This window comes from Aulonocara stuartgranti (genome assembly GCF_965226115.1).
Source record: "Aulonocara stuartgranti genome assembly, chromosome: 15".
NCBI classification, from domain to species: domain Eukaryota; kingdom Metazoa; phylum Chordata; class Actinopteri; order Cichliformes; family Cichlidae; genus Aulonocara; species Aulonocara stuartgranti.
In genome coordinates, this window is record NC_138951.1 from 37,671,558 (window position 1) to 37,697,677 (window position 26,120).

At 39.0% G+C, this 26,120-nt stretch overlaps 2 protein-coding genes across 2 annotated transcripts; both read left to right on the plus strand.

Moving 5' to 3' along the window:
* The first annotated feature begins 7,963 nt into the window (after positions 1-7,963).
* On the plus strand, positions 7,964-11,425 carry nppc (natriuretic peptide C). The gene is made up of 3 exons (XM_082506512.1): positions 7,964-8,173; positions 9,251-9,548; positions 10,803-11,425. Exons 1-2 carry the CDS (start codon positions 8,081-8,083, stop codon positions 9,521-9,523), a joined length of 366 nt encoding a protein of 121 aa, XP_082362638.1. The 5' UTR covers positions 7,964-8,080; the 3' UTR covers positions 9,524-9,548; positions 10,803-11,425.
* Positions 11,426-18,299: 6,874 nt separating this feature from the next.
* Positions 18,300-25,653, plus strand: ncl (nucleolin). Its single transcript, XM_082505855.1, has 16 exons — positions 18,300-18,483; positions 19,534-19,635; positions 19,733-19,835; positions 20,253-20,384; positions 20,745-20,981; positions 21,191-21,343; positions 21,565-21,642; positions 21,790-21,913; positions 22,317-22,453; positions 22,542-22,668; positions 22,824-22,960; positions 23,168-23,297; positions 23,636-23,769; positions 23,974-24,100; positions 24,428-24,702; positions 24,906-25,653. Exons 1-16 carry the CDS (start codon positions 18,466-18,468, stop codon positions 24,968-24,970), a joined length of 2,079 nt encoding a protein of 692 aa, XP_082361981.1. The 5' UTR covers positions 18,300-18,465; the 3' UTR covers positions 24,971-25,653.
* Positions 25,654-26,120: the final 467 nt, after the last annotated feature.

Consider the following 26,120-nt stretch of genomic DNA (forward strand, 5'->3'; position numbering starts at 1 on the left):
TTAAAAACCACATTCCTCATGACTCACTATAAGTTTTAAAAGCAATCACTAATAAATGAGATATTGGGGAAATATTGGTCTCGAATAAAAAAAATTCATTAGGGAAACAGTGTTTTTGTGCAGTGGCATTTGTCTGGCAATAGGCAAGTCCATTTACAGTCAAGCAAAAAAATTGTAACGTCGAGCCAAGATTATATATCTGTTTTAAAATGCCCTGTTTCCATGTGGTTTTGTCGCAGCTTGTGCAACCCAAACCCCAAACACGTATTTTTCCACATGGTTTGAAAAAGTGACACACCAGAGCTTTGAAATAACATGTCCGCCACCAAGTATGTGTGGTAATGCTGTGAACACTGGAATAAATGCTTCTCCAACAGCCTGTATATTATTCACTTTTATGGTTTTAATGGTAATAGTAACCTTGGCGATGGCATTAATAATAATAAGGGGATTATAAAACGTGAATAATTAATGAATTATGATTGTAGCCACTTATAACACGATGTCATGAGCATTTACATCTTTCCACGCTGAAATCATTGGCTCAGTATCTGGCCATGTTAGCAATTTGTGCATGTCCATTTACAGACTTTTCAACGGCTAAACACAAACCCAGTAAATTAAAACCCAGACAGCATCTTTTGTGGTCCAGAAAACAAAAATCTGGGCAAGAATAGCTTTTGACCTAAGAGCATTTTCATATGTTCTGTCTTCTTGCCTCCAGATTGGAATGTTTTTCTGACTGAGGCAATATGCCATGAGAGCAAAAAATTACACACAGTATTTTTGGCACACAACATAAATATACAAATAGTAGGCCAAATGGCTGGCAGCGTCATTCTGTTACAAGAACTGCACTATTTCTGCATTTAAACCTTCACAAGGAACTTGACCTGTGTCTCTTAGGAATGCTTGGAATTGAGCGAAAATCTAAATTATAATGCCACGGTGGCTCCCCTGTGATATCACGAGATGCTAAATCTGAATCTGAAGTGACTGAAATTTTTTTCCCCTATTAGTCACCTCAATGTCTGCTCAAAACACATCAGTATATTTTGGTTATGGAATTGCAATAAAGTAAAAGCACAAGTGCATGCTTTGGAATAGGCAATAAAACTCTATTGTTCATATGACTGTATTCCACTTGTGGTTTCTTTATGCCTTGTGTTTGGCTTCATGCATGAACAGCAGTACACAATATGATGGAGGGCTTCCACCATTCTCAGGAAAACTCATCTCACATGCTGTGACACCTGCATTAGCTTACAAAAAGTTTGTCTTTGGTTGGGACATATAATGTGCATGTTGATGTGACTGCTAAGGGTGCATTTTTACATTTTTATTTAGGTTATAAGTTTTCCACAAAAATATCAGGACTAAAAAAATATTCCATGCAGCAAATTCACCTGATCCAGCCGGAAATATAAGTTTTATCAAACAAAAGAGTTTCAAGTGTAAGTACAGAGTGGCTCTGTCTGCTGGACCCAAACTGGAAGTTGGTTCCAAAGCACAGAGGTCTAACAGCTGATGTCACCACCTTCCACTGCACTTTTCAAAAGTAAAGCCCTTTTACTCAGATTCTCTACTGGGATAGTGTCGTTACCTTCTATAAGGTCTTCAGGCTATGATGATTTGGGTGCCGTGTCATCTGCTGGTGGAGGTGGCGGTTGGTCTGACCGTTAATCAGCTGTCATCTAGGAGTACTTCATGCTGACAAGCTTTAATGGAGATGCTGACTTCCTTTCCCTGCAGAATTCATCACCTGCCCACAGTGCCAATACTACCAAATGCTTGGCTGATCATGCTACTACTATGACTGACCAGCCAGCCAATCCATGCGACCCGAACCCCACAGACTGTCAAGAAGAAGACAATAAACACCTGACCCAAAAATACAGACGAACTAAAGGCTAAGAAAGCAACCTGATCACCTGCATGCCACGCCGCATGATGGAGTATTTTGCATATTAGTATATAAATTATAAATTGAGTATATAAATTAACACACTTTTGATCATTACAGATGGGCATTTTTACTCTAATGATTTGAGAAACTGGATTTCTGATTTGATGAGCTATAGGCTATAGTCACTTTACACTTTACTTGTACTAAAGTACAAAAATTTACTTTTTTCACAGTATTAAGATATTTATGATGATGCACTAGTGAGTTTGCTCCACAGTAAAACAAGTGTTAACATTTTTGAAATTAGTACCTACCCCTATAATATCAAAAACATCGAGACAGGAGACCCTACCTCCTCTAAAACTAGTTCATTCCAAAACATGTGTGTTTACACAGTCATCATACGCATTTTGTGTACATTAGTCAAGTAGCCCTGTGTTGCCAATAAAGGCAAGCGTGTTTGTTGGCACATGCAAAAGGCTTCAGAGCACTTGTGTAAAAAGCATTAAAATTCCACACGCAATAAAAACCTTTATTTATAGGACCATAACAGCCTTGTAGTTTGTCTTACATAAACCCAGAGGAGGAATCAAGACACTCAACCCTCCCATAGACACTCAGTGCAACGGCTACTGCAACACATGGTCTCTCCATACGTTTGCATAGCTTCCTGGTGCAAGTAAGTTAGGCTGCTTCATTTTCATTCAGCCACATCAAAGCTTAAAAAATTACTGAAAATTGAGCGGATAAGAGTTTGTGGGAAAGGCAGGGAGAAAAAGGGGGAAGTACAAAAGGACATAGCAAAATAGGTGCTCTCAGTAACCCATGTGATGTCATTGGGAAAAGTGTGTAACATTGTTAAACTGTACAAAAAAAGGCAAACTTGTGACACAACACTTGCGACATGAAGAAAGAATGTGTCATACACTTGTTAAAATTCAAAATAAAGGGATTAGCAATCAGTGAAAAATGTTTTGCAAAACCCAAAGATGTCATCATGGACACAAGGTCAGCAGAGTTCAGCTGCACCATATTGCTGTTGTAAAAGCGGATTAGTAAAATAGCTTTCCATGCAATTGAACATCTTTACTGCAGTTACCTTGGAGTGTGAGTGGCCTTTTTAGCAGCATATTTTACATCACATATGCAATGTGATGTGATGCACCTGTGTTGATTATTTTCAGCTTAAATTATTTTTTGCACTAAAGAGTAACATGTTTCAATATAAATGCCATCAACACTGAAAAAAAAACAAAAACAAAAAAAAACAGCAATAAAAGTTCAGACGTAACAGTATGACTCATGTCAGACAAGTACATCCTGTTGATGATTTAAAAAGCCTTCTTTATTTCAACATTTTTTTATATGAAAGGAACAACCTTCAACTATTTTAGTTAGTTTTTGGACTACATGAGTACAAATGTTGTGATGACAAATTTCATCTACATTTTTTTCTGTTACTCTCACTAACTTATTCTATTCAACATGGACCAGCAGTAAAACAACTTTTGGGCAGGGTGCAAGGGGTGACCTGTGATGACACGGGTTTTCCTGATACAGCAGGATCTGGCAGTGGCCTCCAGGGGTGGTGTTAATAACCCTCTACACAGCCTTCCTGTTCTCAGGTGTGGCCCCTGCCTACCAAACACCCAGGCAGTAGGTGGGTGCCCAGAAACCTGAAGGTGGAGAAAGATTCCAACCGTTCTCCGTTTATAATAAGAGGGGAGTGGACCGATGTGTGCCTCCTGAAGTCCATTATGGGCTCTTTTGTTTTAAGGATGTTCAGCTTCAGGTTTTTTTTTGAGTCACAGGTGTGCAGGGCATTCAGTGGGCTGAGAACACAGGCCTGTGGGGATCCAGTGCTGGAGAGAGGTAGGGCCAAGTTGGGCTGATTGAGGCAAAATTAAGAGCTATTTATCATCACCACAGCTTACCTTACTCCGGCAGATTTTATTACTGTCATTTCAGAAAGTAAATATAATGTCAAAACTAAGAACACCCTGTAATTTTAATAACTTGTAGAACCACCTTCAGCAACAATAACTTAAGGAACAGAAGTTTTCTGTATGTCTTTATCAGCCTTTTATATTTTTGTGGAAGTGTTTTTGTGTCACTCTTCTTTACAACATTACATTAGTTCATTTAGGTTTTTTTGGGATTCATTTATGCACAGGTCTCTTAAGGTCTCGCCGCAGCATCTCAATCAGGTTGAGATCTGGATTTTGACTATGGCAAAGTCCAAACCTCAACCTGATTCCTTTCTTTTTGAGCCATTCTGTTGTAGATTTGCTGCTGTGCTTGGGATCATTGTCCTGTTCCAAACCCCAATTTGGCCCAAGCCTTAGCTGTCAAACAGATGGCATCACTTTTGATTAGAACACTTTGGTATACAGAAGAGCTCGACTCTAATGACTCCAAGGTGCCCAACTCCCACAGTTGGGCACCCCTTCACCACCATGCTTGACAGTTGGTATAAGGTTTTTGTGTTGATATGCTGTGAGCTGCCAAGTGTGATGCTGTGCATTATGGTCAGACATCTGCACTTTGGTCTCATCTGTCCAAAAGACATTGTTCCTGAAGTCTTGTGGTTTGTTCAGATGCAACTTTGCAAACCTAAGCTGTGCTGGCATGTGCCTTTTAGAGAGAAGAAGTTTTCTCCGATCAGCTCTTCCAAACTTGTCTCTACTCTTTTTCTAATTGTACTATCGTCTACACAGTCCGATATTTAGCCCTTGTTTTTTAATTTTTATTTATTTTAATTTTTTGCACTGCTCCGACTTCAGAGTCCAATAAAAACTTTCATTATATTTTTCTTTTTATAGCTTTATATAGCCAAAACAAGTCCATTACTTTCATTTCAAGCAATTAAGAGAACTTCTGCATGTAGTGACAGTGATGAGTCTAGTAAGTTTGTTAGACTGAAGGAAAATGTGACATTGTAATGGTTGTGTCCTGTCTTTGAAGAGAAGCAAAGTCTGGATGCATGTTGCTCTGTTATTACATCATATATCACAGGCCAGTCATCTTGTTCATCTGTTCAGTTTATCAACATCTCTGTTTTATGAGTTTATAGGGCAAAACCATATACTTTATATGCTTTATCAGAGTAATGTTGTCTAATTATACACACAGTATTTTATTTAGCCTTCAAAGTCATAATCTTTAACACACACCATAAGTGATTATTATTATTAACGATCATTTTTTATGGTGTGCAACCAAAAAGAAAGCAGAGTATTGGTTGAAACATGGACACCTAATGATGACACTGCAGCTGGCTGCCATCCAAACATCGTTTTTGCTGCACGATTCAATGCAAATCCAACACACGTTCTGATTGACATTTTTTGGCAGGTATGCCAGCACTGCTACAATAAATATGACATATGTTCTGCAAAAAAATGCAGGTATACACTTTCCATATGCCAAATCTGCTCTAAAAAGCCTTTATAGGACTTTCAAATGCTGGCGATCTGCTGATTAATGACTTAGTTTTACAGTATAGTATTGATCCAGTAACATGTGACTTTGAGGGGTATTCGCTTTTCGGCATAGCAAATACTGCCACTCTGTGTTCCAAAACAGATGGTGCTGCCTGAGATTTCTGCTCCACTATGTGGGGCCTCGACTGCTCCAGAAACACTCCACACTGCAAAAAGTATCTTTTTTTTTTTTTACAAGGGTTTTTGTATTGTCTCAAAATGTGCGCATATTCTTTAAATTGGTCAATTATTCTCAGTGAGGTGACTTTTTAATTTAAACTTCCCTTGACAACATGCCGTTTAAGTGTTTTAGTGATTGATTGCAACTTATTTTAAAACATTTTTAGATCATCATTGTTCTAACTGCATATCACCAATTAATAGTGACAGTTCTATGTATATCTTAAAGCAGGTCACACGGCATATGTAACCAACCGTGGGTGAGCTTACGAGTGTTAGGCAACTATACATCAATGTCAGGCTGTTTGCAGTATCAAAAACGCTTCTTTAAAGTTGAACTTTCTTGGTTTACACTGTTTGAAACATGTGTGGTCAAACTTTAAGATTTAACAAGAAACTACTCTCTCAACCCTGGAAGTGAAGCAACTCATGCATGTGTCACACTTCTACAGAAGGGTTACTCTCTTACAGAGTTCCTTTTAAAAAAATCCTGAGCATCAGAAACTTTTCTTGGACACTTCCAAGGTGTTTCCACCAAGGTGTTTCCACCATATTCCCAGCCCCTATAGCCATCTCCTTTATTCAGTTCTGGCAAACCAGTCATTACTGGTTGACATAAAACAGGTGCAGCAGTGCTGGACACTAAATTAAAAACTCTGGTTTTCTGCCAAAAGTAGACAAACCTGGTGCAAATTGCTTAAATACAACTACATTCATTTATATGTTAAAAAAAAGAATCCCCAGCTGCAGATTAAAGCTAAATTTGTTACACACTTTAGTGCTACAGTAGTTTTTTCTGGTAAGACTTACTTGTAACACTTTAAAAATGAAAAAGCATTCATTTATAGATATGATGTATAGAAGTATATAGCTTGAGAGTGCTCTTTGTTGATTGGCATTCTCTAAACCAGTAAGAGGGGTTGAAAGGCTGCGAGCCATAAAGGCTTTTTCTTACACTAGATTTTATACCGACACCCATTCAACTGTTCTTCTCTGGACTTGTGGTAAAGTAACATAGTCTGTATGAAAACCCATCGTCACTCATTGGTTGGAGTCAGCAGCTAATGCCAATTTTTAAGCCTAAAGTAAGTATAAACATATTGACTTCTGTATAGTTTCACTCATTTGTGCAGAGTCACCCTCCTCCTGGTTTATAGAAGTATCGCTGGTTAAATATCCTGCATATTGACGGCACTCTGCAGACTCACAGGCTAAAATTTAAGAAAGCAGCAGCTTTTCTTAGTGACATACCAACTTTGATTCAAGAATAACAGTATAAATTATTTCTGGACACTGGTGTGGTAATCATTGCTTAGGGTTCATGTCTGTGCCTCCTTTCTGAGTTGGGGGTGACTGTCTGAACAGTCCCACACATCCAGTGTGTGTTGGAGTAGCCACAGTAGTTCTGAGATTCTTCTCTGTAAGTGGACTACCTGATCTAAAGACAGAAAACAAACTGTAAGATACCGCCATGAAACACAAAACCATCTAATTAAAAGGTTTATGGGGAATTGCCATTTACATCCAGACACATGACATGACTTATAATGAGTGTCTCTGTTTTTTTATGAATCAGCATGAACCGTCTGAGGTTTTTTCGGTGTGAATCCCCCTTAGCTGATGTCATGCTCTGATGTAAATAACGTCGAGCAAATGACTTAATGGGGTTGTTTAATAATTCCATCTCTGTATGTTTGCATTCCTCTGTATAATAATAATAATAATAATAATAATAATAATAATAATAATAATAATAATAATAATAATAATAATAAGTTTTACCCTTTAAAAAAATAAATGAAAAACACGGGGCTTGAGTGGCGCAGTAACACATCAAATTATTTCTGGTAAAATTCCGCTTTGTGCCTTCCAAAAAAGTGATTAGATGAAGAAAATCACATTTGAATTTCTGGAAGGTATCTAAAAAATGACCTAATTCCTTTAATTCCAGCAGCAGACTCTGAATTTTCGCTTAAAGAAAACAGGATATGTCATCCACGCGCAGCATATTGTATGTCTTTTTAAGATGTTCCGCAGCACAGACGGTTGGCATCCTAGAATTCATTTCACTGCCAAAGTCGCTCTTCAGCTCTTGACGCGCAGCCTTTGAAACCACCTTTGGTTTCAGCTGTTGCATCTCAGCCAGAGGTCTAAAAGCTTAAAGTCTGTGCCTTTTGATAGCTTATAGCCTATATCATTTTCTCTAACACAGCGATGACCGGAGCTTGTGTCATTTGCATTTAATTAATCCCTGGCATGACGTGCTTAGAGGCAGGTACAAAAAACAGTGAATAGGCGAGGAAGGAGAACCATTACGCAGGTTTTCATGACATCACCATGGGCTGGCTATAAAGCGGCGAGGATTAATACACAGAGTTAGAGAAGCACTTGAGGAGCTTTGGAGTAAAAAACGGACTCTCCTTGTGTTTAGAAGCTGATTGGCTGAAGCTAACGTCCTTCGATCTGAACTGCAGCGCAGAGGAATCCCCGAACAACTGCTAGACTTGTCAAAATGAACTTGTCATACTTTGTAGCGTGTGGACTTATGGTCACCTTACTTTCAGTGAGGATGGGGGCAAAACCTTTAACTCAAGCGCAGCAGAAGGTAAGAAAAAGTCACTTGTATTGTTATTACTGACCAGGAGAACCTTTTGATTGGTTTGGACTGAAGCTGCTGGAAGCTGAATACTGAAGAAGCAGCAGCAGCTGTTCTGTGGCACAGGTCCTCCAGGACAGTAGCTTTGCGCATCATATTTCACAATTTGGTTCTTGTTAAGCTGTTGGGGAAAATCTCTCTTTTTCCACACTCAGAGTGTAACACCCCTGTCCACTTGCACTTTATTTACAAACAGACGGCATGTTCAGTGACATGCAACCAAAACAGCCGGTGAAAGTTTGTTTCCGAGCATCCCTGTGATATTTTTAGACTTTAAATCGCCCATATGCGATTTTTTTAAATGAAACCACATATGGGGAAAACATTAAAATTCTTAGTTTACAATAACTCTGAAAAGCTATTATACTGACTATCAACATCATTTTTGGAATTTTATGTATTTATTACTTGTACTCAAAATAAGATTTACCAAACCAAAACAAAATTGTGCGTAAAATCGCAATTACGCATAGAATTGAATAAAGCTGACCCTTTAAAACAATACTCGTTTGAAATAATGTTGTAATTATTTTCTAAGCTCAGTAAAATTTGGAGTGTTGGAGGTCTTCGTTACAGTCTACTTTACGAACAGATAAGTAAGCTACAGGCACCTGTTTTAAGTTTGTTTATTTTTTGTCTTCACTTTGAGAGCGAGGTGTCAGAGTCGGTAACTTAATAAAACAGAAGTACTGCACTCTTCTTCAGGGGTTTCCTTCGAGGTTTGAACCTCATGACTGGAGCCTCTCGTGGATCTTTTCCAAAGTTGTTTTTGGTTAGATGATACAAGTTAATGGATTCTTGAGTGCCGTGCTGTGAGAAAAATGCCAACGCGTCCCCCCGGCCATTACGTTTGTGAAAGCGTTAGAATATATGCCAAGCTGAGGTTTACCTCAAACATTTAGCATATAATGACTACTCTGTTGAAACGGGCACAAACCATAGATTTCACTTTCATCAAAAGCATTTGTCTTTGCACAATTTATTTGCCTGAGGGAGAGATTGTTTATTTATTTTCTTATCTTTCAGTCTCTTAGAAGTTTGCTGGGCGAGGAGCTGACGGAGTTTCTGGAGTCGGAGGAGAGAGAGAGACGGCTCGACGCTGTGCGCACTCGGATACGGTTACTGCGCGATTTACGGGTGGACACCCGGGCCAGAGGCATGTGGGCTCGTCTCCTCAACGATCAACCCCAAAACAGGAAACACAAATCGGGAAGCAAGAAGGCTGGCTCCTCGTCACGGAGTGGCTGCTTCGGACACAAGATGGACAGGATAGGCACCATCAGCGGCATGGGATGCTAGGGTTGGAGCAGCGCTGCAATGAATGGTGAGTGGTCGCTCATATCAGTCCCACTTTAACATTATGCAACATTAACTGTAGCAGCAAACAGTGACATGTAAACAGAGCCCAAAAGCAACAGGGTGAAATGAAATGAAAGAATGAATGCTGAAAGATAAAAGGGAGACAAATTACAATCAGGGATTTTAAAAAAGTATGGCCTAGTTAATTAAATGGACATAATAATCAATTTTTTAATATTGTATTTATTATAATTTCCTGTTGGTATTCCTCGCAGTTAAATGATGATTTTACAGGATTATCTGTCATATACATAAGACACATGTATTTATGCAGCATTGCATGGTTCAGCTATGGAAAATATTGTGGTTCACTACTGCCTTTGACTTAGAAATATTCAATCTAGGGAAATAATCAAGCCTAAACCTTCTAGCATTAGAATCAGAATCAGAATCAGAAAGGGTTTTATTGCCAAATGTTGAGCGGGTTTACAACATTAGGAAATTGCTGCGGTGCTTCAGTGCAAACATACTGTTATAAATACTGTTATAAATTAAGCTTAAATAGACATGAAAATAAAAATGAGAATAAGAATTAAAAGTGCTAAGTAGATAGATATTACCTCCTAGAACAGGATAGTCTTAGTCATCAGTTTAAGTGGATAGCCCGCTTAAGCTGATGTATGGGAAAGAAACCAGTGAGCATTTAGGAAGTCCACTCTTGTATCTGTGCACATCATTATGAATGATCCCATCTGCTTCTATAACACAAGAACAATATATCACATTTAAGAAAAAGGGCAGGGAGATATCGAGGACGGAAGTGGGGTTGCAGAGACACATTCACACACATATTTGGTTGTCAAGATGTTTCTTGGAAACACATTTGTTTCACTAAGTGTTTTTAACATAAACTGAAAAGGGGGCTGTGTGGGTTAATTAAGTACTGGGGAATCTAAGTGACACACGATTAGTCCTGAGGCTTCACACCTTTTTTCGATTTTATGGTAAACTCTGACATCCCTATGGGGGAGTGTTAGTGACTAACAATGGGTGAGTGTGTTTTTCATTGGTTAACACCATACGGGTGAGTTAATCTAAAGTAAAGTGGTTAGATGAGAAGTGAGTTAATGAGTAAAGAACCAACAAGTAAATTTGGAGATTCCCTGACTGATACATGTATTACGTTAACAAAAGATCGAATAAATGAACATGTGTTTATGAGGCTGACCTTGAAAGACTCTGTCTAACCTTTTGCTTTTGTTTTCCTCTCTTTTTCTAGATCTCTGGACGACGTGTTTGTTTGGATGACAAAAGTTGAGTTTGTTCTTACCAGAAGGGGAAAATAAAGAAAAACTCATCATGATTGTTCTATGGTACGAAAGTCACCATGACCAGCATAAACAAAGACTTGGATGACAATACTACAAAATCCTAATATAGACATATATATACAATAAATATGCAGGTATATATACATATATACAGTACATATATGTATAACATACAACATGGTCAACAGATACAAACACAGATGGGTAGTACAACATGGCGGACAATGGTGTAAAAAAAACTACATACCGCAAAGCTGTATATTGTTGCTGCTGCTGCTGTACATTCATGTACTTCATCGTTCCCTGCATAAATGTATTTATGTTTAAAATCTATTTATATGTTTATAAAAAAAAGAGATATTTATAAATATGGATTTTTATTTATGTAACATTTTGGAAATGGATGCAAACTGTAGGTCAGTTCTGTTTGTTGCCTTTTTTCCCCATTTGTCTCAAATAGTTGTAAATGTTTTCGAAAACGATAAAACAGACATTCCATGTGCACTTACATCTTTGATCTGTGCGTCTTTGTGTGTTCCGTGAAACTAGTCAATTCTAGTTTGTGAGCATTTTCTGCCTGGCTTCTGGAGGTTTTGTCAGAAGAGAAACAAAGACTGCCCTGCTGTTAGATGGAGCGCCATTCATTTTTATTCAGTTCAATTCAGTTTCATTTCTATGGCACCAATTCACATAAAACAGTGACCTCGAAGCGGTTTATGTTGTAAAGACCCTACAATATTAGAAAGAAAAGAAAAACCAAGCAATCATTTGACCCCCTTTGAGCAAGCTCTTGTTGATGGTGGGAAGAAAAAACTCCCTTTTAATAGGAAGAAACCTTCACAACCAGGCTCATGAGGGGCAGCCATCTGCTGTAGCCGGTTGGGTTGGTGTTACAAAAGGCACACTTTGGTACAGAGAGCCAAAGTTTAACATTTACTAAAGATTTTATCCTGCTTGGATATTGAAAAAATGTTTCAAACATTAGCAAATATCTGAAACTCTGTGTTATCAGATAACATATTTATATGAAACAATAAAGATTTGTTGGGTGCTGCATCTATACTCCTGCATTCAACCTGGCATGATTGTACCCACACCGTCGAAAGCTCTTGCACAAATTTGCTGCACAAATAGAAGAAAACACTGAAAACTTAAATTTTGACTTAGAGCGATCTTTAGAATTCAGGCAATAACGCTGTAATCCCCAAATAACCCATCATGTTGACCACTAATTAAAAAGATGATAGGAAGCCACTTCCTCCTAATGTTCCTCTAATTCTTCCACACATTACATCCGGTTACCAGTTGGTAAATTTAAATATTATTTAAAATAAGCAGTAAAATCACCTTATAATTATCCATCCATCCATTCTCTTATGCTTCTCCAATTCATCATAGGGAGGAAGGAACAGGATACATCCTGCACAGACAGCCAAACTGTTGCAGGAATAACATACTTTAACATTATATAAAGATGATATATAAGCAAAATGGCTTTTTTATCTCGTAGTTTCCAAACTAAAAGGCTTAAAACAAGACAACAAGCATATAGAGAAAAGCCCATATATGTGCGATATTAAAAAGGAAAACAAACACACCCAGATTATAATAATGAAGCATAAAAAAGACAACAAATTGTGCTCAGTTGTGAAACCGTAAAAAGGTCCATTGCTCAAAGGTTTCATGGTGTAATTACACTAAAGGGGGTGAGAGCCACAAAAATACAGAGAGAACACTTTACAAGCTAATGAATACAGTGAAGTCAATGTAAAAGTCTTTTCAAAGATTTCCTTTCCAATACCGTGAAACATGATATTTATGGTGTGATTGTTGTGAATGTGTGCATCTGACTTTGAGGTTGCTACTGATTTGCAAACTGGAGAGATGCACAGCTGACAGAAGCAAACTGAGAGTACTCGTTTACTGTGAAAACACATTTACAATCATAAATTAGATGTGTTTGTCTCTTTTTTGTGAACCTATATTATTGACTGTAGGAAGGTCATACTCATAGTAATAGAACTTTAAACACACACACATACAAAACAGGCCTTGAGGTGGCCGGTGCTATAGAACTAAAGCCGAATTAAAGTCAATAATTAATTCACTGAAAAGAAAAGAACGTAATATCCAGTACTTGTTCAGAACAGCCTGCCTACCTAGCTGTTACACTACACACTAAGTGTAAACGCTACTCTGGAAAACACAAAGGCAACATGCCCACCTCATGTACCTGGTGTTCAAGAAACATGAGTCACATAAGTCTAAAAAAAAATAAAGGATAAAATAATAAAATGAAAGTAGTGTTTGGGGATCGTTATAACACCTTTTGCACCCACCAACAACAAAATAGAACATACACTGAACAACAGCAAGAAATATATCAACACTGCTGTGTTAAATCCAGTGTGTTCAGTGGCAGAGCTTCCAGTTAATAAAAGCTTTCATCAAAGGCCAGCATATAGCCGTACACGGTCACATTGCCATGTGAATTTGTTTACTAGTTTCAATGTTGTTATATTTGATCTTTAACCATTCTAAAATACAGCCACTGAATTAGACACACGTGTTCAGCTGCACGATTAAGCAATTAATTTAATGGTCCAATGACATGACAACAACTCAGTGCATTCAAGCATGTAGATATGTTAAAGATGTTCTGCTGAAATTCAAAGTGAGCATCAGAATGAGGAAGAAAGGGGGTTTAAGTGACTTTGAATGAGACATGGCTGCCGGTGCCAGACAGGTCTGAGTATTTCAGACACTGTTGATCTCCTGGGGTTATCCCACAACACCATTTCTAGGGTTTAAAGAGAAGTTTCTAAAAACAAAAACAAAAAAACAAACATCCAGTGAGCAGCTCTCTAGATGAAAATGTCTTCTTGATGACAAGGGTCAAAGCAGAATTGGAGACTGTTTTGAGCTGACAGGAAGGCAAGAGTACCTCCAATAAACATTTGTTACAACTAGGGTATGCAGAAGAGTATGCACAACATGTTGAACTTTGAAGAAGATGTGCTGCAGCAGCAGAAGACCGCAAAAGCTGCCACTCTTGTCAGCTAAGAACAGGAAACTGAGGCTATAGTTCACACGGGCTCAACAAAAATGGACGACAGCAGACTGAAAAAATGTAAACTGGTCTGATCGGTCATCATTTGGATGTGAGGATCAAAATCTGGCATGCAAGCATGCATCCATCCTGCTTTGTATCAGTGATTCAGCTTGCTGCAATGGTGAGAGGGATATTTTCTTGGAACACTTTGGGCCCCTTGTGTCCACCTGTGTATTGTTGCTGACCATGTGCATTCCTTTATGACCATCTTCTGAAGGTTGCTTCCAAGAGGATAACGAGTCACAAAGCTCAGATCACCCAAATCTGTTTTTCTCAACATGAGTTCATCGTATTGAGATAGTCTGTGCATTCACCAAATCTCAGCCCAGTAGAACACATTTGGGATGTGATGGATTGGAAAATTCACATCATGGATGTGATGCTGACAAGCTGCAACAACTGTGTGACGCTATCATGTGTGACGCTTTTAGTACCATATCACCCCATTAGGGCTCTTTGCTCTCAGACTGCTGGTTTACTTGTTGTTCCTAGAGTATTTAAAAGTAGAATGGGAGGCAGAGCCTTCAGCTTTCAGGCCCTTCTTCAGCTTCCAATTTGGATTTGGAAGACAGACACTATCTCTGCTTTTAAGATTAGGCTTCAAACTTTCTTTTTGATAAAGCATATCAGGTGGATCAGGTGACCCTGAATCCTCCCTTAGTTATGCTGCAATAGGTGTAGGCTGCCGGGGGATTCCCATGATGCACTGAGTGTTTCTTTTTCAGTCACCTTTTTCACTCACTGTGTTTAAACACATCTTTCTATTCAATTATTATTAATCTCTGGCTCTTTTCTACATCATGTCTTTGTCCTGTCTTCATCCATTTACCTTCAACCGGTCGCAGCAGATTGCACCCCTCCTTGAGCCTGGTTCTACTGGAGGTTTCTTCCTGATAAAAGGGAGTTTTTCCTTCCCACTGTTGCCAAAGCACTTGCTCATAAGGGGTCATATGATTGTTGCTGAAAGACAGCAGTGAATAATTGAACAAGAGACAGAGTGACAGGAGGGTTTTTGCAAAGAGGCACACCTATTCATTCTGCAAATTCAGCATAGACACTGCTGTGTAGTTGTATGTACCTTTGTTATTTCAATGTGGCAATTTCAGTAGCTCTTTTTCTTTTGTAGTTGTTGTTGTTGTTTTTTGTGGGGTTTTTTTACACAAAACAGTTTTTTCAGTTATACTGATATGCTTTAAAACCACCAACAGTGGGACGACTGTAATAATTAAACACAGTCAACTACAGTTGTGATCACAAGTCCAGAATGTCACAGCAAGACTAAGAAAAGGGGCAAAAGTTGGACAGAATGCAACATTTTGTATCTAATGTATATCTCATGCACATATCTTTCTTTCTACATAGCACTTTAATTCTTATTGTTTGCACTGAAGCACCGCAGCAAATTCCTAATGTTGTAAACCTCAACATCTGGCAATAAACCCATTCTGATTCTGATTCTGATTCTGATTCTGAGGTAGACAGGTAGAACAATGGCTACTCTGTGAGCTTTCTGACTACAAAAGATATTGAAGTTCAAGAGAATGGTTAGATTATCATTATTATCATTATTATTACAAAGAAGAAGGGACCAATAAAGTTACATTATCTTTCTCAAATCAAAGGTAGTTGTAATTCACTGAGACTAGTCCGTAAGACCGAGTGATGTTAAATGCAATGCTGCCTCTGTGTGGTGTTGAGGGTTAATTACTCAAATGTGCTCTTCATGTTGCCCTGGGAATCAGCTGGTTGGCTCCAGGATTCAATTGTGCAACAGAAAAACAATGTATGAATATTTATATTTAAAATTATCTACAATGTAAAAGTAACTTAATGGCAATTAAAAAGAGGTTCCTTCACTGAGGGAAAAAAAAGCCTAAATATTATTATTATCATTTTAAATGCACGCATCTACCAAAAAGGCAACAAATATCTATTGCTTACATCCTTCCTGTGTGTAGTCATCCTTGCAAAGGCAAACTCCGAGCATGGAAAAACCTTATGTAGAGGGGTTTTTTTTTTAAGTTTTATTTTAATGTATACAGTTACATGAAAAACATGTACTAAAACTGGACTGAACTACTATGTATACCCCACTTTGAAGTATTTAGATTATACTATACTATACTAGTTGGGAACTATCGCTGTTTAATAGTGTAGCGTGTACCTCGTGGTGGACTACACGTGGTTGATCGTTTGGCAACCGTGCCGAACCACGTGGCCATGTAAACAGCTGCATGGGATATGTGACAACAAGCTGTATATGGTTTCTGTAGCGTTAAGTCCGGGAAATTGCAGAAAATAGTTTTCTTTAAGATTTTAACTGTAAACATCTATAACTATACGTATATTAAAAACTAAACCATGATAATAATCAGAGGTGTGGACTCGAGTCACATGACTTGGACTCGAGTCAGACTCGAGTCATTAATTTTATGACTTTAGACTTGACTTGAAAAAATGTTCTAAGACTTGTGACTTGACTTGGACTTTTACACCAATGACTTGGGACTTGAATTGGACTTGAACCGGTTTACTTGAAAAGACTTGATATTTTACCCCAAATATAAAATTTAACATGCATATTATATAGAGATTGAAAATGTGACGTCATTCAGGGGTAAAACCGCAAAGGATTCTGGGAACTCGTGGCAAGAGGTACTAGCGCACACAGCCTTTCAATTGAAATCAGTCACACAGCGATAAAAAGAAACACAAAAATGTCAAGAAGCTGTTGTATTATTAACTGCAATAGCCGGTCGCATGACAGCCACGGGAAGCCGACGGGTAAAGAGATCGGTTGTTATCGGATTACGTCGTTGAAGAGAAATTGTTCGAGCCATGTTTCCGAAGTAACAAAGAGGCGACGGATGGCCTGGATTGCAGCCATTCAAAGACCAAATATAACGTCCCAGAACCCTCCAGCTCACAGGTTAGTCTGCTCCAAGCATTTCCACAAAGGCAAGTCTTCTGTTGTAGTTAATGCGTCATTTTCATAACATAATTGGTGATATAGGTTACAAGCAAGTCTGGCGCTGAACAGAAATTGTCGCGCTATGCTCCTTTGTTTATTGTGCATAAATAGTGAATTGTCCTGACACAATATTGCGTTTCGCTTCTGTTATTATGGTACATTGACAAAAACATATACTTTTATTCACAGGATAAAACAGTTGTTTTGTATCACTAATTGCCCAGTACGATTACAACATACAATATTATTGTCACTGCTGCATTTCTGTGATGCTACCAGAAATTATTTCCACTGCTAATTAATTACCGTTGAGCTCAAAGGTCCTATTAATAAACGGTTAAGGAATGTGTATTTATGACGACAATTTGTGAGACTGGTAAACTTATGATACGTACGATGGTCTTTCTTTCTACACGGTGCATTTCAAGGTCCTGCACCCATCCGTCGGTAAACTGTACCTGGGCTTGTTGCAGTGACCTGAAGTTACTAAACTTCACGAGTGTATGCACTCACTCCAAGAAGCGTATAATTATAAATATGCATATAAATATGCTACGATGAGATAGCTGACTTCATCTAACTAGCAAATGTTGTCCAGGCTACGTTGGTGATGCAGTTTTTTTTAATATGTATGATATTTTTGTCATGCGATTTTAAAGCCGGTCCTACAACCGCATCCAAGAATGACATGCAGCTTATCTCAGAACTGTCGGTGAAAATTATTCTTGGAGCTAGGTTTAATTGAGCTGCATTTTAAAGAGGTGCAATTTCACAATTTGTGTATATTTTCTAAGTTCACTATTTTGTCATGTGTTGAGAAAAACACAGATTTAAAAATTACATGGTCTAATATTTACATTTAGCATATAACTGCAACATGCTTTTTTTCGTTTTTTTTTTAAAGACTCGAAAGGACTTGAAATTCAAAGTTTCAGACTTGTGACTTGACTCGGACTTTTACACCAGTGACTTGAGACTCGACTCTGACTTGCCTGACATTACTTGAGACTTGACTTGAGACTTGAGGATAAAGACTTGAGACTTACTTGAGACTTGCAAAACAATGACTTGGTCCCACCTCTGATAATAATAATAATGATATAATAGCAATGTAATTAATACATGTTCATATTAAATACAGACTGTCATAACATTGACTTTAAAGGTTAAACACGGTAGATTTGACAGTGCTGCCTCGTGTTTTTGTCATGTATTTAGTGATATAGTGAGACGAGAATAGTTATACAGTATTTCCTTAGAGTAGTAAAATTCAATGTTTCCTGTATGTGGGGTGAGGCGCGGGCACGACGCAAATACATTAGCTTGTGATTGGTAGAGATAGTCATGTGGGCGGGTCGGCGAGAGCGCGCGAAGAAGGGGAGTACCGAGCGCGTCTTCGTCGTCTCTGTCTTTCCTGTCCAATGTCCCATCGAGTAGGCAGGTCCACGTGCATACATTAGCTATTCTTTTTTAAATTCATCTTCAGACGTCCAGCTTCTCGTGTTTTATTGAAACACACAACAGCACAATGGTGAAGTTAGCAAAGGTAAGATTACGTCATTCTATTTTAAAAAATAGTGCGTGCGTTTGTAATAGAAAGAAGGCTTGTGTTTACGCACGAGGCCTTTAAGCAGAAGTTGGTGCGTTTGTTAAAAAAAAAAGGGGGTGAATTCGCGGAAAAAGAAAATGTCCGCTCAGGTAAAGCAGCGATTGTCGCCTTTTTTCTTTTTTTCTTTTTTAAATGAATCAACATGGTGGTGGTGTTGCCGCATTTACTACGCCTTTTTCGTTTGCGATCAGCCATGTTTGTGCCTCGCTTTTGGCTCTCTGGCCTGCTAAGCTAAACCGCTGCTTAGTGTGGATTTCGTGCGCGCTCTCGATTTAAGTATGGCGTATAGAAAGACTAAAGCAAAATCAATTTATGGCCAGCCTGCCAACCTGTACCAACATTTGTTAGAAAACTGTTGTAAAAACCGAAAATTTGAGCACGCGGCTAGCTTAACCACTAGCATTAGCGCATTCATACCCGGACTTGATTCTAATTTACTTCATTTTGTGGAAATATTGGTAGTTCTCGGTGTGAAGTTTAAATTGCCCCACTTAAAAACTTTGTCACGTAACGGACTTTCTAGATAACTGTTCGGCATATATTTTTATATATATATAAATATAATTTTTTAATGCTTGTCAGCAAATGGTAAAATTACCCAGCATGCTAGCTGACCGACCTCTAGAGCTCCACGTGGGTTCTGTGCCTGCTCTGAGTGACACACGAGGCAAGCAACCAAAACCGAGAAACCCCATCGGCGCGCACAGTTATCATTTGAGTGGCTTATTTTAAACTCACGTAACCGTTTGCCGTTGATGATTTAATTATTGAACAAGCGGCACGGCTCTCCTGTTTTATATTTTAACCGTGGAATTCCACGTGGCCTAAAGCCCCCTCATGTTTGCGGACATGCTGCAGCGGGTGCCATGATTGTTAGACCCTCTTCTTTACCGGAATCTATGCTTGGCTACTTGTAGGGCTCCATTATTGTTGGGTTTTAAAAACATTGGTAATAACAATTTTTGCATTCCGGGATTTCTTTTGAAGGCAGCAAATAAGCAAGCAGCTCAGAAGAAAAAAGCCCCTCCACCCCCTAAAGAAGTTGAGGAGGAATCCAGCGAAGAGGACAGCAGTGATGAGGAAGAAGAGGTACAAAGACGTTGTCTCAAGTATTTTATGGCTAAAATGTAAAATGTGGTATTAAGTGTTTTTTATTATTATTATAATTTTTTTTTAAAAACTGCAGGCTCCTCCACCTAAAGCGGTGAAGAAAGCCACACCAGCCAAAGGCACCAAAGTTGGAAATGGCACTCCTGCCAAAAAAGCAGAAAGTGAAGATGATGATTCTGGTAAGTAATAAAGGTCCAAAATGAAACTACTTGAAAGATACTCATATCTCACGTATCTCACATAACCAGTATGTAGGTGAAATTTAGTCTGGACTTTAATATATAGAGATTGACCTACTTTGTTTGTTTTGATGTTTAAGGATCATCCAGATGTTAGAAAGTGAGTCCCTCTAACGTTATTAAATGCATCAGGCATCGCTCAGTTAAGAAAAACGTTGTTTTTGACATTTAGTTACAACAGTGAAACAGATGGTCTTTAGAAAGAAAACCTTCAGTTATGAAAACTGCTGTTTCCACTCAACTGGTGAATGTGTCGTGTTGTCTAAATTCATAATATACATTCTTGATCTAAACAAGATAAAATCTTAAAATGAGCATAATATTGTCTAAGACGATTTTGCTATTTATTATATATAGACGAATCAGAGGAGGAGGAGGCCCCCCCACCAAAGAAGACACCTGCAAAAGCAACTCCGGCTAAAAAAGCACCAGCCAAGGCAGCTGCTGCAAAAGCAGAGGAGTCAGATGATGATGATGAGGAGGAGGATGGTATGGCTTTTGGTATTGTGTGACTGATAGTAATTACCGTTGTACTGTGTTTTTAATAAAACTGTCAATGGCTTCATTTTAATCTGATCCAAGTATTTGTGCTAACAGTCTGGTGATGTAATGCATCACAAAACATCCTCCATTTCTTGGCATGCATGTGGTTGTTTAGTACTCATGTGTGTAATGTACGGAGGAAAAACAAAGACAGCGCTATGTCTTCGGTACCGGTGTGTATTTTGCTGTCTGCCGGTCCTATCCTCAATCGCTGTTACAACCTAATGCCCTTTTTTGAACTCTAAAGAGGTTTTGTTGAAAATTTCTGCAATGAAATGAACAAACTCGTTTTTTTTTCTTGTCTAGATGAATCTGAAGAAGAGGCCCCACCACCCAAGAAGGCAGCTAAGCCTGCAGCAAAGCCCCCAGTAAAGGCTCAGCCTGCAAAGGAGTCCTCTGATGATGATGATGATGATGATGACGAGTCAGAAGAGGAAGCCCCTCCCCCCAAGAAGGCTACTCCAGCAAAGCCTGCAGCCAAGGCTGCAAAGGCTCAGCCTGCTAAAGAAGAGTCATCTGAAGAAGACGATGATGATGATGATGGTAAGACTGATCCTCACATTTTTTTGTTTTTAACAGGAGCCATTGAAATAGTTAACATTGTATGATGATCAACAAGGGACTTAATACTGATCACGTATGATGTCACCTTTTGAACTATCTGACACACAGTAATACTCGTTTTCAATGCACTTGAATTCGGCCACAGTTACTGTGAGATTTACGTCTTCGGCTTTGATTCTGCTTTTTAGACTCTGAAGAGGAAATGGACACTACTCCTGCTCCAGCAGCCACCAAGGCAAAGAAAGCAGGCATGGTTAAAGCCAAGGAAGAGTCTGAAGATGATGAGGAGGATGACGAAGATGATGACGATGAGGAGGACGACGATGAGGAGGAAGAAGAAAGTAAGTTTGGGAGTTTAAAAAAAATAAATAAATAAAAATTAAGTGAAAGTGTTATTCTCCCAGTTCTTATAAAGTCACTCAAAAGTGATCACCACCCTATAATAAAGATGTGTGTGTGCTGTAAGATGGCTTATGTACTGTACTTTGTTGATGATGTGTACAATGAAGACTCACTGCCCCACTCACTTTCTCTTTTTGTCGTCATTCTCCTTTCTGACTAGAACCCACAGCTGCGAAGAGGAAGGCTGAGAGCAAAAAGGACACTCCAGCTGCCAAGAAAGCAAAGTCAGAAGGACAGGGTAAGAATAAATATATTCTGCCTGTTTTAATAAGCTTTCTTTACGTTTATCAACAAGAGGCTTAATGCTAATCCCAAAATGTCAACATAAATATCAATAATGCATTTTTACACCAAAAGTAATTGAAGTGTTTTCCCTGTTTGCCAGTGTTTTCTCTGTTTGTTGGAAACTTGAACTCAAGCAAAGATTTTGATGAGATCAAAGCTTCACTGAGGAAATTCTTCTCCAAGAACGGCCTTGAGATCACAGACGTCCGGTTAGGAGGAAACAAGTAAGAATTACATTTAAAACAAATCATAGTTAATCCCTTCTGGTTGGCTTATTCTTGCCTATCAAAATGCACTCGTTGGGTATAAGTGATTGATTTTGAGTGTATCACAAATATCAGATGTGTTTGACTGGTTCTGTTTGTATCACCATGTAGTTGAGATTAACATCTGAAGACAGTTTGGCCATAGCCGGTTGATAGAAACAAGTTAATGGTTTACTTGGCTTGTTAATATTTAACAGTTAACAAGTTAAATTTATGGTAAAATATTAAAGTATCCTGTCATTGTAACTGGCATGACAGCGCCCTTGTTTTATTTGTAAAGTTAAAAAAAGAAGCTGGTCTGTGACACTTAAATTCATTGAAGGTGGCATGTCTGATGTTGCTTGCATTTTTAACTCTACAGGAAATTTGGCTATGTGGACTTTGCATCTGAGGAGGACCTGCAGAAGGGCCTGGAGCTCAATGGTAAAAAGGTCATGGGCCAGGAAGTGAAACTGGAAAAGGCCCGCAGCAAAGAAGGCTCGCAAGACACCAAAAAAGGTAATGGATGTCATGAATTGAAACATTTCTTTGTGGATGGAAAATAATTTTGTTCCTGTACTCGCTGACACTGACATATGGCCCACAGAGAAGGACGCACGGACACTGTTTGTGAAGAACCTTCCCTTCTCCGCGACGGCAGATGACCTGAAAGAGATCTTTAAAGACGCAGTAGAAATCCGGGTGCCTCCTGGCCAGAATACTTCAAACAAAGGGTAAGAACAAGCTAGATTGTAAATTTTTTTCAGCATAGTAAACAGTTGAAGTTATGGGCAGTAGTTGTAGAACATGAACTGCTGATTAAGTTTCATCATTATCACTCAGTTCCGTTTTTTTTTAAGAGTATGTTCCATGTTTTTGTTTTTTACAGTATTGCTTACGTAGAGTTCAAAACTGAGGCTGATGCAGAGAGAACGATGGAGGAGACCCAGGGCTCTGAAGTACAGGGGAGATCCATCATCATTGACTACACTGGAGAGAAGAGCCACATGGGAGCCAGAGCATCAGGTAAGCTTGAGATATTTTGTAGAACTGTGAGACAAGCTACTTGTAACAAGCAGTTCCAATAATTTCAATTATTAGAATGCATAAGTATCTATACTCTTAATGAAAGTGTCTGTGTTTGTATGGCCAATGCCAGTTCTGCAAATGTACTGATCTATAGTGAACATAACATAAGACAGCTGAAGAATGTTTCATCTTTTCTTTTTGTAGCATCTGAAGCGGCCAGCAAGACCCTGGTCGTGAACAATCTCTCCTTCAACGCAACAGAGGAAGTGCTGCAGTCCACATTTGAGAAAGCTGTTTCTATTAGGATTCCACAGAGAGATGGCAGACCCAAAGGGTGAGTGTCTGTGTGGCCACGGGTAACCCCAACGAGGGCTTTCAATCTTTCAAATGTAGTCATGGTGTGTAAAACACCTGCGCCTTCTCTTGAGCTCCTGTAAATCTTCCTCGTGATAGTACTTGGAGTCGCACGAGAAGTAGAGCCAGTGCACAGTTAGAACAGGCCTGCCCACCTACATGGGTGTTGCCTATGTCTGCTGTGCAACAATTACAGTAAACTTTCTAAAATGACAAAATGAAAACATTTTAACCCTAATAGCCCTCAGCGAGACATTCAGATGAAGCATTTCAAAACAGATGTTGACTCTTTTTCTATCGTTGTTCTTCTCTCCTTAGTTTTGCTTTTCTGGAGTTTGAGAGCACAGATGATGCTAAAGATGCTCTAGAAAATTTCAACAACACAGAAATTGAAGGCCGATCAATTCGACTGGAGTACAGCCAGAGCAGAGATTGGAACAGGGGAAACTCAGGTAGGTCATGAAACCAATCGGTTGTCTTTTTAGTTGAGACTCTTCCAGCTGTGATGAAATCTTTATCTCCTGAAACTCTGTGAAGATTCAAAGATAGTCAAGTCCTGAGCTGATCTTTCCATGAATTTTAATTTGTTTAATTGTTTAGATTTGCCCAGATGGGTATTATTTTGCTTATTTACATGATGCCATCTTCTCTACCAGGTCCAACTAAAACCCTGTTTGTCAAGGGTCTCTCTGAGGACACAACAGAAGAGACCCTCAAGGATGCCTTTGAGGGTGCTGTAGCAGCCAGGATAGTGACAGACAGAGATACAGGGTCATCAAAGGGGTAAGTTTGAACAGGTGCAAACACTCCTTCTCCAGCACTTCTCTTGAGCACCGCTCTGTCTAACAATGACAGTGTACGGTTTCGTATGAGAAGGAGAGCAAAGTCGCAGTTAAACAGGCAGCTGCCTTAGTGGCAGTTGCCCATGTCTGATGTGAAACAGACTCGATGTGGTTTGAATTGGATGACTTTGCTCAGATGAGTTATTTAAAAACCAATACTTCACCCGACAAAGTAAAATAGTTTAATTCATGGCACTGCATTAGAATTGCATTTATTTATTAGAATCATTTTCCATTATCTCGTCCCCTAACCTGTCTGGCTCTATAGCTTCGGCTTTGTGGACTTCAGCAATGAGGATGACTGCAAAGCAGCTAAGGAGGCAATGGAGGATGGCGAGATTGACGGCAGCAAGGTGACTCTGGACTACGCCAAGCCCAAGGGTGAAGGTGGCTTCCGTGGAGGCCGAGGTGGCGGCGGCTTCGGCGGTCGAGGTGGCGGCAGAGGAGGCCGTGGTGGCTTTGGCGGTTTTGGTGGTCGTGGTGGCGGTGGAAGAGGACGAGGAGGACCTCGTGGAGGTGGACGCGGACGCGGTGGTTTCGGAGGTAAGGGATTAAACTCCTAAACCTGTGGCTACAATGGTCATCTTTTAACTGACTTGCAGCTTTAAGCTGGTAGATTTTTACATTTGTTGTTCCAAGAGTTAACTGAAACAGAGCGATGTCTAAGTGTGCCTCTTTATCTTTGTTTTGTAAAATAGCTAAACATGCTGCCTTGTAGATTAAGTTGCCCGTCTTTCTTGTTTCAGGTGGAAGAGGTGGCGGTGGCTTTGGAGGCAAACCCCAGGGGAAGAAAATAAAGTTTGATGACTAAAGTCTTAGTCTATTTTACTTTTTGAAAGGACTCTGGTTGCATCAGTTTTCAGAGCTTTTGGACATTCCACAAAGCGTCATTGGTATATATTTAACTGTTAATGGGCATTTTAGCCCTTTATTTAGATCCCTCAGACCTTCCATCCCCTTTCTGTGCCAGAATGGTACTCCTGACCTTTTCAGCTTAATCAAGACGTGAATACTGAATGTCCTAAATGCAAACCTGCACCTCACGCCCCTGAAGCACACTTGCTTTTCTGGAGGAATAAAATGGAATAGATCAGGTTCGCTGTGAAAAATGTTTGGTTTTGTCAGATACATTGTGTAAATTTAAACCGTTTGTATGATTTCGTTTTACCTTTTGTAAAAAGAAATACACTTGTATCCATATGTTTTGTTCTTATTTTGTCACTTAGTTTACTTTAGAAGCTAATTTTTACTGTAATGTGCAAAGCATATTTTGATAAGAGTTGAGTCCTTCCTCATGAGTTGGATGTTGAGAATGACAAATGTTCACATTTTTGCTTGTTTTGTGGGATGCTGTCGATGTCTGAGTTGCAAATGAAAGACCTCTAATCTATGTAACATAAAATATTTGTAGTGCATTGACTAATTTTTTTTTTTTTTTTTCCCCCATCTGACGATTTTCAGACGATTAAAACCTTGTATGTGGTGATTTTTAAATGACTCTTGCAATAATTTGTCTTCAAAGTCATGTCCTTTAGACAGGGTCCACTTTCACTAGTGCTGATCAGTTTCTCTGTCAATGGGATATGTGCAGACTTAAAGTTGTCTCTAATTAAACCACTACTCAAAACATCAGTTCCAGCTAAAGTTATCAAACTATTTACCAGTCTTCCTCTAATTTCAAAGGTTTGTGAAAAACTAACATAGTTTGAGAAGGAAATGATCTCGTTGATGTTTCAGTCAGGGTTTACTGACAGAAACAGACCATAGCACAGAAACCGTACTGGTGAAGGTTATAAATATCTTCTGGCCTCTGAAAGTGCACTGTGTACTTGTTCTGTTGCACCTCAGAGCAGTGTTAGATAATATTAATCACAATAGTCTACTACAGAGATCCTGTTAGTATTAAAAGATGCACTCCTGTGGTTGTGGTCACATATCTGATAGACAGTTGTGTATTTAAA